We start from the raw sequence: 12,027 nt of genomic DNA on the forward strand, positions 1-12,027 counted from the left end.
TATAATTAATAGCACATAATTTAGTATATATATTAAATTGTGTAAAAGTAAGAGAAAATATCTGAAAATTTTATATTACACCAATAAACTTAGTAAAGTTTTATTTTAATTATTTCAAAATAACTAAATTTTTCGCAACATAGATATTACGTTTCTTTAAAAAAATCTTAAAGTAGTATTAAAATTATTAATAGTATATATTAAAAATATAAATAACAATTGATAAAATAAAGGATAAATACTGACATTTTCCTTAGAGGTATTGTCCTATAATAAATTTTATTTTTAAAATGATTTATTTCTCTTATCAGAAGTGATATTATGCCAGACTGAGGTGATCTTTATTTATGGTAATTTTTTAATTTAATGTATGTCAAGTGTCGAAGCTTTTGACATTTTATAATATTGGCTTTAATAAAAGATTTCACCATAAATACAAACATAACATTGATTTTTATACTCAATGTAAGATTCATAACTTAATCACTGGATTCTCCACTTATTAAACTAACAAATATTTTGAATGCACTTAAAAAACTGAGGCCATCAAATACCAAAAAACGAGGGATATTATAATTAATACTTGAATATATTTATACCATGCAGCGTCAAATACAGTGAGTACGTAAAGTGCAAGGGAAATTAATATTATAAAAGAAATTATTTGTAACGTTATCGAATGTTTCTTTATAAAATTTTTAAATCTTTTAATTGTCGACAAATCATCGTGTTGAGATGGTGGGGTTTGTATTCTAATGCCCGTAATTAAGTCATTCTCAACTTGGGTAAAATGACCCGTTGAATTTCTAATACCATCATTGTTTGTTTCGACATCTAAAGGGAAAGATAATGTTACAGACTCATGTGTATAAGCTAAAACATTTAAAAAAAAAACAATTGCAAACATAGGGGTAAGTTGAACCAGTTATTTATAATTTTGAAAAAGTAATTATCCTTTTTGATCATGTATTTTTAAAAAAAATTTTAAAAATATAATTGTTAATTAGTTATTTTATTTTTTTAAGATTTGAAATAATCAAGTAAAATAATAAAAAAATAATTTTGATAAAAATTCTATTTTTAATTTTTGTACAGTTGTAATTTGTGGGTGTATATGTAAGTAACTTTAAAAAATATATTTTTAACAAATTTTAACTTCAAAAATTTTTAAATAATTTACAAATTATTCGATTATGATCGATTAAAGTTTAATTAACTGTAAAAATATGTTTAGAACAAAAGTGATATAAAATCTCCTTTTTAAAAGGGCAGCGTATGATAGCAGTTTTAAAAAGTAGTATAATATCTACTGTTAAATAAATAAATCAAGTAATTAAAATAAGAATACAGCTTAAAAATAGAAAGTATAAAGATCAATTTATAAAAACATTAGTTTATAATTTTTGAATTTTTTTTAATCTTTGAACAAATCATATTGTAAATTATTTAATACAGTTTTTTAATTTTTAAATGTTAATATGCTCGTTGAATAAAAAAATGGGTTTATACATAAAAATTATTTAAAGATGTTTCTCAAAATATATTAATGTGGTAACCTCGAATGAGGTGACCAAAACAAAAGTATTGCTTCAAGAGGTAGCAAATAAAAGTGTGTTTGTTGTAGCTAATATTTTTATTATTTCTATTATTTATCTAAGTAAATGCTTTGACGTACTGTCCTTCTCTTTTTTCATTCATTTTGTATGTGTATACTTCTTTTAAAATTTTTTGTGTATATAAAATAAAATTTAGAAGTTCATTTTAAAAAAGTTTTTATAAAAAGAGAAAAATATAAAAAAATATGTGGTGAACATCAAATTAAATCTGGCCTATTTGAAAGAACACTATAAAATGACTTTATTTCTGCAATTCTAAATTTTTTACAAAAAAAAGCTTATTTTATGTTCACAATCTAGAAAATCAACTTACTTTAAATTGGAACATTTGCATAAAACATAAACATATCTTAAAATCAAAAATAAAAATTTATATCAAAATTCAAGCATTAAACGACTTAAATATAAATTTAATTAATTAAGCTTTTCTTTACTTCGTTACAATATAAAAATTCTAAAGAATTAAATTTGACATAAAAACGTCGTTAAGTAAATTTATATTAAAGTATAATTAAGAATTTGATACTAATAATTTAAACGCCGTTACGACTAAAAACAAATATTTCCTATATTAATTACAAACATATTATTAAGAGCTCTAAAATATTTAAAGTAAAAAAACATAAATACAGTCTAAATCCAAGCATTGTTTAAAGATAATATCTTGGTGTATGTAGCAACTAAGCAATTTTAATTTATACAAATATTTTTAATTTATAAAGAATCCTCGATGTTGAATTAGTAATATTTCGAAAGCGACTTTGAAAGCCTGTATGTATACCATAAAAGTTTTAAAAGACTAAAACAATAATAGGTCAAAAAAAGCAAAAGAACATGTTTTTAAATGTCATCCCTTTTTTTAAAAAACTCCCTTATTTTAAAATTTTACAAACAGAAGAAGAATATGCTCAAATTTAAGGAGGTTTTAAAACTTGAATAATAGCTAAAGAATACATAAAATGCAAAGAAAACATAAAGTTAAGTACATATAACAAGGTTATTTTTAAAACAAGTATTTGTAAAGCACGCTATAGTATTTTAAAAAATACAGTTTTTGCAAAGAATAAAATGATGCAAAAGCTTTATTAAAGGTTATAGAACTCTTTTTAAGTAGTTTGCATGATAGATTTATATCAGTAATTACAGGGCCTCCCAATGCAACGATTCCCCGGATAATATTGCTTTTCAATAAAATAAGAATATTTTATTAGGAATGCAGGAGATATTCTCTTAGGTGGTAAAAAAAACATAGTCGAAATAGATGAAAGTAGGTTCTGCAAGCAAAAATGCAATAAGGGACATCACGTAGAAGGAGAGTGGGTTTTCGGAGCTGTGGAACGAGAAACAAGAAACATATTATTTATGTTTGTAACAATAAAAACTAAACTAATTTTAGATAAAATAACTTTTACCCGAATTCATTAAATACTATTATATATTCGGATTGTTGGAAAGTGGCGTGCTTGCCAGGAATTGTGCCTATGGCAAGAAAGCATTTAATGATGTTACGGGAAGATTCGTAAATTCCCAAGTTAAAATTGTTTTTGTTATAATAAGTTTAATTTGTATATATGTTGCGGTGACTAAAAGATGTGCGGTGATTAGAACCATTTTTACTCATATTTTTTAATTAATTTTCTTATTTATATTTATGTTAAACTAATAAACATAATTGTTTTAAGAAATAAACCAATACCTAAATTAAATCACTAATATGTGACGTTTAAAATTAAAAAATAAATTTTTTGTTCATTATAAAAATGTGGTATGAGAATTATAAAACAGAAAGCTTATTGTGATTTAGGAAAATACTATAAACAACATAACACTGTTTATCATTTTAAAGAATTTGTAAATACTGAAAATTCAGTAAAAATTCATACTAATACTATTGAAGGTATTGGGTAGCTGTTAAAAAAGATGTATCTTTTAGATGTAGAACATTCTCTCGTATTAGAATATATTTGTTACGTTTTATGTTAAAAAGAAATAAGAATAATGAGACAAAGTTAATTTCGCATCTAAATTTTTCCCTGGAGCAATAATATGAATAAAAAAATTATTCAAAAATTAAATATTTTTTTTGATTAAACACTATTTAAATTTATTAAAAAGTACTCAAAATAACAATTACTGTTTGTTTAGTAACTCAAATTTTTTTTTAAAAAATTTTAAATAGTTAACACAACAACCTGTTCATTAAAAATTAAAAAAATGAATATTTTTTTAAAAAAGGGAATGTCATTAAAAAACGGGATTTTTTGCTTAATTTCCTCCAATAGAATATAACACGAAAAATGAACAAGATTATTTATATGTTATTGATGATCACTAAGCAAATAAGATGACAATATTGTCATTAATAAATTTTTAACTACAATACAAATATCAATATTTGTATACATCTCAAGATAATTAAGATTTGTTAAATAAAAAGCTTATTTTAAATTTTTATTCAAACCCGTGACCGTACAACCGGCCTACATTCCCAAAACCTATACATTAAAAGACAAAGAATAAAAAAAATTATATCTGCCAGCAAAATAGCACTAAAAAAATACATAGTTAAGTTACGACCGCAGCACAGTGAAAATCCAATGCAAAATGCAGAAACTAAGCCAACAACTACAAATAAAAAACAGTACACGTACATAACACCTCTATTACAAAAAATGTCTATTCTTGGCTCATACATTAAGGCTTGTGTTCGAACAGCAGCGTCAGTTTGATCAATCCTTTTAATATGATCTTCTAATCCTCCTTTAATAGTTCCTTTAAGTATACTTAGTAGCGTAAATATTATTGAAAACTGGCTTAACTTCATGTTGGGGTAAGCATAAAGATTTTAAATTTTAATTAATTAAACACCATTTTTGTAAAATTTTTTAAAAAAGCCGCAAAAGTAATTTTCTAAAATTATAACATTTAATACAAATTTAAATAAAATAATACCTTACAATAAAACAATTTAATTACTGACAACCTTTTGAATATTTTTAATTAAAATAATTGTAATTAATAAGAATTTTAACAGTATTTCACATTCAAACAGATTTCTATTTACACAATGATACTAGTCATTTTATTGTTTAAATATCTTTATTTAGGCATATTGTTTATATGTTTTAAGTTCAGTTCTATAGCTAATTAGGAGAATTTTAACCAGTTCTGCATGCTTTTTGATATACACCGTTTTAAAAAAATTTTACCTTTATTTTAAAAATTGAAAACAAAAGAAAATGTAAAGTATTTAAAACATAGTTTTTTCTTCTTTTCAGACATTTTTAAAAAATAAGTGGACAATTATTTTTTAATGTATTTAATAAACAAATCGATGTACTTATTTCGCAATTAATTAATTTATTTTTCAATTTTCTTTTAAGTATGAAAAAGAGAAAGTACTAATAATTTAGACAATTTAGGACATCTATCGTTCCTAAATAGTATAAATCTTAAAAGGTGAAAATCAATTAACCTAGAAGTTTTACATTTTACAGGAAATTTTCTCTTTACAACAGACCAATTTCCTTCTAGGCTATTTGTATGTATGCATGCTACCATCTGCGCTATATCTAACAAATTCTTTTGAATGATTTACAGTACAATGCTTATAAAAATGATTACCTAAATTTCGGTAGGCATTCCAACAGTCAGAACACACAACAGAATTTTTGTCTATTGACTTAAAAATAATCTCTTCTAAAACTTCCCTACTTTTTCTTTCAACCGGAACTAATAGTATATTTCTTGTAACCCATTCTACAGCACCAAAAACCCAGATTCCCTCAACAGAATGCCCTCAATTATACTTACGCCTTTTAAATTTGCTTTTATTTGTTTTAATAATTTCCCTTCTCCTCATAAAGATAAGTTTTTAACATAATTACCAAATATGAACTTTTTATTAAATTTATTTATCATTAAAGACAAAGATGTTACAGAAATAGAAGCAATACTCCTAATCAGGTTTACAGAAACATTATTTAGAAACATATAAATAATTTAAAAAAAAGTAAGGTAAGATACTTTTAAGTCTTGAAAAAAAGTATTTTTAAAAATATTATATCTGTATTTACAAATTTCGTCAGTGCAAATAACATAATTATTAGTAGATAAAACAATTGTTTCTCCACATCTTAAACATCCCTTAGCTATTATAATGTCTCTAAAAAAATCAAAAATATTTAAATATTCTTCTTCGTATGCAATATTTAAAAATAAGGATAAAATTTTTTTAAAACAGTGTATATCGAAAATCGTGCAACACAGGTTAAATTGACTTAAATAATTATATTTATGTTTTGTTCCAACATTTAGCGATGAACAATAAAGTTGTTTTTATTTTCAGAAATAAGGAAAAGTATGGCATACACAGTTAGTGAAGAAGTTGTTGAAGATAAGAAGGTTAAATGAATACAGCGAGGGAAAGTTGTTATTAACATTTAGATTGTTTTTTAGGAAAGATATTAAAGATTAAATGATAGCTCAGCTTGTTGGTCTATAGCTGAATGAACTACTGATGCGATTTGAGGTGAGATTTTAAGCAATATTATGCTTAAAATAAGTTTAGAAAGGCTGGCAGCTCTTAATTATGCGGGGATCGATACTAAACAAGTTGAATATAATGGCAGCGTTAGCAAGAAAGGAAATGTTTTAGAGCAAGTGTTAATAGCCTTTGCACAACATGGACTGCTGAATAAACTGACAAATATCGTGCTTATTAATAATAAAAAAGGTGGGCATACATAAACTTATATTTATAATGCGATGAGAAATATTAACATTACAAATAAACAATTGTGGGTCCTAGCAAGGCCCTAAAATGATATAATAGGAATTTATACAGTAAGAATTAACGATGGTACGCAAAAACAAAGTTTTTATAAAGATGAGATGCTTTGTTTGCAATAAACAGAGACATATTGTTACCCAATGCAAATATAACTCTTTTTAGAAAAAAGAAAATAATATTAGGCAGGTTAATGAATCCGACAGAATTTAAAAGAGTCGGTCGGGTGAGAAATAGAAGGAAGTAGAGGAAGAGTTTGATAAATTTATTTTAATTCTTTTTTGAAAACATAGATGTTAGAGGGGCAGCAGTAAAGAAAGCATCTTTTTTTGAGGAGTTTAAATTTTAATACTTTAATAGACACAGGGGCTGAAGTCAATCTGATCAGACTAGAATATTTACCAGCAGGTACAACGTTCAAAAAAATCGAGTATACAGTTATAAGCTGTAAATAGATCGGTACTTGGGTCCTTGAGCAAGATATTCTTGAATTTAAAGTTAGATAGCTATGTGTTTAGGGACAAACTTTTTGTTACAAGATACATTAAAATATTTTGTATTATAGGATGTAAGCTTTTTAACAAATAAAAAATTTTATTAAATTTTGTCAAGGAAGGGGTATTCTATTGAATCTTTGAAAATTAGTTAGAAAAGTATTGTGAAATTTTTTTAGTGAAACAGAATATTTTAAACCCATTATGGCGCAACTTTACAAGTTGGGGAACAAAAAGAAAAAATTTTTGAGAATGTTAAAAAGTAAATATAATTAAAAATAATTAGTCCAATTGAGAGCTTGTAAAAAAGTTAAGTGATTTTAGTACAAAAGAAGGACGAGGGAAGCAGACTGTGTATCGACTATAGGAGAATGAACGGTGTTACAGTAAAGGATGCACACCCAATACTTAAAGTTGATGAATTTCTAGATGCATTAGAGGGAACAATTTATTTTACGAAACTAGATTTTGAATCATGATACCATCAAATTGGCATATGTCCACATTATATGAAAAGCGGCCTTTGCATGCAGACAAGGCTTATTCGGGTTTACAAAAATGCCTTTTGGCCTGGTAACGTTTCAAAAAAACAATGAATAATATTTTAAAAAAGATATTTGTTTAAGTTTGTAATAGATTATATGGATGACATAGTGATATATAATAAATGGCAAATTAACGTAAAAGACATGTGAGTCTAGTTCCAAATAAATTAAAGATAGTTGGCTATGGCATTCTTTAAATGTCTTTTAACACACATTCATAGATGTGTCAATGAAGGTCCTGCTGTAACAGGTTGATAATCGCTTTTGGGCTTTGTAATTAGACATTAAAGAATTGTTTTTACTGAACATGTTTTATATATAAAATTTCTTTAAATAGCTTTACTGATTTAAATTCATCAATTATTTTATAAACGTCTAGTCATTATTATGCGCTAATGACTTTTTATATAACTAATCTAATATTAAAATTAATTTGTTAATGGTCTTTCGCCATCATGTAGTATTATAATGCAGGCTATAAGCTCAATTCATCAAGGCGTGAATTTAGAATTAAGGATATAAAAATATAAGAAGATGTTACTTCTCATAAAAGAGTTAAGGTAGATGATCGAAGGATTTAAAATATCTTAGAGCCATCTGTGCTAACTAACAAAAAGAAGTTAAATTTTTTTTTGGGACTGTATAATTATTGTTCTGGGATTATTAAAGATAGTGCTAATATAGTAATCCACCGTACAAGCTTATCGGGCTAAAAATTGAAGGAGAAAAAAAATTCTGGAAAAATTGGGCTAAAAATAAGCAATTTTTAAAAGCCATAGATGAGCCAAAAAATGGGGTTAACAGATCAACCTTAGTTAATATCCCAAATATGAGAAACCAATTTATATTGACTACAGATGTATTTAATGAAGGAAATGGTGCAGTTTAACTCAGCTAATTAAAGGAGAAGAGAAAGTAGTGGCATTTTACAGTTGATTGTATAATAAGACGGAAAAAAACTATTCAACAATAGAAAAAGAATTCTTAGCATTTATGAGGACTTTTCAATATTTTAAAAAATATCTTCTTATTGGAAAATTTATATTGAAGATAGATCATCAAACATTAAAGTATCTTTTTAAGTTAAGAAATATTAAAACAATATTTAGCTAGGAAATTATCAATTTACAAGAACATGATTTTGAAATTTAAGACATCTCAGGAAGTTAAACTTTAGTAATTACTTGAGCAGGGATTTTAAGATAGAAGAAATTTATAGTATTAAAGCGAATAAAGAAAATAAAATCAATAAAGTTAAAAGAACTAAGAGGCATGATTTGATAGAGTTCGATCATAATTGGCTAGGCATGTGTAAACTAAATATGAAATCTAATTTAAGTGTTAAGCATCATTGGAAAGAGATGAATTAAGACAATGAAAATTGTGTAAAAATCGTCAAATATGTCAAAAAAAAGCCCGCAAGCCAAATTTAAGATATTATATTCATTATAACAAAAAAATTGGAGGATATATGGTAAATAGATCTTATAAGGTTATTCAGAAAAAACAAGGATGGATTCAAATTTATACTCAAAATGATTTATCATTTTTAAAAACAGCAAAAGTAATCTCTGTCTATACAAAGGATATGAATACAATTGCTTATCTGATTGATACATATATTGTTAAAAGTATGGACTACTCAAGGTAATATTGACTGATAGCAGGAAAGAATTTAAGAATATATTGTGTGAAGAATATGCAAATTAAAAAAGATTCCTATCGAAATTCAGACCACTATATAAACCGACTACAACGGGGCTAGTGATGAGATTAAATAAGACATAGGGTATGAAACTAAACAGAAATCAAAATTTTTAAAATAAAATTAGGCTTAATGTGTCAAAAAGGCAAGAAATGCTTATATGATTTTTTTTACAGAACGATTGGCTGTGCTCCAATTGAATGTATCAAGGGTAGATCGATAAATAATATGAATGAACAAGAAGGAATAGATGTTACAAGATAAAAAGCATTGTTTAATAAAAAGGTAAAGAATAACTTGAAGAAATATACAATAGAATATGATTTACAATCTACAGAAGAAAGCCAATTAAATAAAAAAATTTTCGCGGGAGATAAAGTTTGGTAAAAGTCAATAGTGCTTTAAATAAGCAATTGGATTTGTAGTGGTCAAAAAAGTAAATTGTTACAAGAAAAGATTTAATTCTTACAAAATTTTGTTTGAAGGTAGGAGATAAATTATGGCTAGCAGAAATTTTGTAATTCTTTTTTAGGGGGTGTAGTGTAAAATATGTAAAACTTTTTAAGGACGGGTGTATTGTAAGAATTATTAAAATATATCAATATTCAATAGTACTATTTCTGACATATTTAACATGTTAAGTTTGTAATTTTTTTAATGATTAAACTCGTGTTTCTTCCAATGCTACGCTTTTATAAATGCTTATAGCATACACGTTTGTATCTATTAAAAAGGCAAAACTTCTTTGCATTTAACACAATATTTTTGACAAATATATTCTTCAAATTATTTTTGATTCTTTTTTGAATAATGCATTAAAAAAAAGAGATTACAATTTTAAAAATTTAAGTAAATTACTGTTTCTTTTAAATAAAATATTTGTAAATTGTTATTTTAGGCGTTTTAAAAGTTTTAAAATTGATAAATTAAATGTTTTTTAAATTTTGTTAATACATTTACAAATCAACTATAAATTTGACGAAATTAACGCAAAAAGTAAATAATTTTATTATAAAGGTGTTTTAAAAATTAAATTTATCAAAAATATTTATTAAAAAAATTCTTATTTCTTTTTCACTATAAATTAAAAAGTTTAAATGATGAGACTAATACAAAAATTAACTATTTAATCAATGTTGTTTTAAAAATTAAATTTATCAAAAATATTAATTTAGAAAATAGTTATTTCTTTTTATTATAAATAAAAAGTTTAAAATATCCCCCACATGAAATTAAAAGAAGTACTTTGTAATACAAATATCTTAGTATTATTTTTTGGGTTTAAATTAGCAACAAATGCACAAGAAATCAGCGAATCAGTTAGGGACTTTTTTTGCACTTTTAAAAATGCAAAATTTCGGGAAATGGATGACGTAGAGAAGATTGAAGATTTATACCATCAAGACGTTGGAAAAAGAGGATTGAGAAGAAATGATTTTTTTGTGATGCTAAAATTTCTTAAATATGTGACTCATGTAGAAAAAACTGAATGGGATCAAATAACTGAGAAATATTGTTGCTCAAAAAAAATAAATGATCCAGAAGAGGTGGAATTATTGAAGAAACAGAATTTAAAATTTTTTAAAATGCTTAAAAAATTTAAGGAAAATTTATTCGACAATCTCAATTTCAAACTTTACCTTGAAAAAACCAAACTATTTGATTTTATTAGTCAAAGCGACTTTAATGTTGAAGTTAATGAATATCCTGAATGGAATGAATTGGATGAGTTGCGTGCATGTGATCGATATTATAAAGTTGATGAAGACGATGAAAGTAATGTATGTGAAAATAGTGGTGAGAATAGAGAAGTTAATGAAAAAGATAAATATAATGAATTTGTTACACTTTATAATTTATCTGTATCCCAAGTTTTATTACTAGAAAAGTATTATCATTTATGGTTTTTGGTTAATAAAAATATAGTGAGCAAAAAAAAACTAGAATTACATTGCTTCACTACATTGCAGAAATATGCTGGTATAACACCGAATAATTCCAAATATTCGCTTTTAAGTGTAATACTAATTAAGTGTTTCGAAATAATGGAATCAGAAGATTAACTAATAAAAATATTTTATTTTAATATTACAAATATAAAAAGAATCTCATTCTTACATTATTTTACTTTATACTTTCAATTACACTTGTAGGAACAATGAGACGTGCCAACGTTTATTAAATTAATTCTAATATATTTGACGTGTTAAATTATTATTTTTATAAAATAATTATATCCATATATTGTTCCAACATTTGGTGACGAACAATAAAGTTGTTTTTATTTTCAGAAATAAGGAAAAGGATGACATACAACAGTTCGTGAAGGAGTTGTTGAAGATAAGAAGGTTAAATGAATACAGCGAGGGAAAGTTGTTATTAACATTTAAATTGTCTTTTAGGAAAGATGTTAAAGATTAAATGATAGCTCAGCCTGTTGGTCTATAGCTGAATGAACTACTGGTGAGATTTGAGGTGAGATTTTAAGCAAAATTATGCCTAAAATAAGTTTAGAAAAGCTGGCAGCTCTTAATTATGCTATGCCGGTATTGACACCAAACCAGTTGAATATAATGGCAGCGTTGGCACGCAAGGGAAATGTTTTAGAGCAAGTGTTAATAGCCTTTGCACAACATGGACTGCTGAATAAACTGACAAATATCGTGCTTATTTAGAACGTATACTAGATTAAGATGTAATCTAGTTAAGTGGTCATCGCGCATGGCAACTTCTAACAGAATCCCAATGGTTTATAGAAGTAAATGCTTCCTGTGTGAGGGGCCACTAGAAGACTTAGAACATTGTTTGATAGAGTGTGCTCTCTTAGGTGAGACCAGAAACCATTATGCAGAGAAACTGTCAGTCTTACAATGTTCAA

General features: G+C 25.4%; 4 protein-coding genes across 4 annotated transcripts; 1 reads left to right on the plus strand and 3 right to left on the minus strand.

Annotated features, from left to right (window-relative positions):
• Window positions 1-529: 529 nt before the first annotated feature.
• Window positions 530-907, minus strand: AAJ76_101000907 (hypothetical protein; the record flags this gene model as incomplete). Its single annotated transcript, XM_024473680.1, has 1 exon — window positions 530-907. One exon carries the CDS (start codon window positions 905-907, stop codon window positions 530-532), a length of 378 nt encoding a protein of 125 aa, XP_024329946.1.
• Window positions 908-4,071: 3,164 nt separating this feature from the next.
• AAJ76_1010004440 (hypothetical protein) lies at window positions 4,072-4,440 on the minus strand (the record flags this gene model as incomplete). Its single annotated transcript, XM_024473678.1, has 1 exon — window positions 4,072-4,440. One exon carries the CDS (start codon window positions 4,438-4,440, stop codon window positions 4,072-4,074), a length of 369 nt encoding a protein of 122 aa, XP_024329947.1.
• A 1,034-nt stretch (window positions 4,441-5,474) lies between these two features.
• Window positions 5,475-5,609, minus strand: AAJ76_1010005609 (hypothetical protein; the record flags this gene model as incomplete). The annotated part of the gene is made up of 1 exon (XM_024473679.1): window positions 5,475-5,609. The coding sequence occupies one exon, from the start codon at window positions 5,607-5,609 to the stop codon at window positions 5,475-5,477; it is 135 nt and encodes a 44-aa protein (XP_024329948.1).
• A 4,766-nt stretch (window positions 5,610-10,375) lies between these two features.
• On the plus strand, window positions 10,376-11,212 carry AAJ76_10100010376 (hypothetical protein; the record flags this gene model as incomplete). Its single annotated transcript, XM_024473677.1, has 1 exon — window positions 10,376-11,212. The coding sequence occupies one exon, from the start codon at window positions 10,376-10,378 to the stop codon at window positions 11,210-11,212; it is 837 nt and encodes a 278-aa protein (XP_024329949.1).
• Between the last annotated feature and the right edge of the window lie 815 nt (window positions 11,213-12,027).

Source organism: Vairimorpha ceranae (genome assembly GCF_000988165.1).
Source record: "Vairimorpha ceranae strain PA08 1199 chromosome Unknown NODE_101, whole genome shotgun sequence".
In the NCBI taxonomy this organism is placed as follows: Eukaryota; Fungi; Microsporidia; family Nosematidae; genus Vairimorpha; species Vairimorpha ceranae.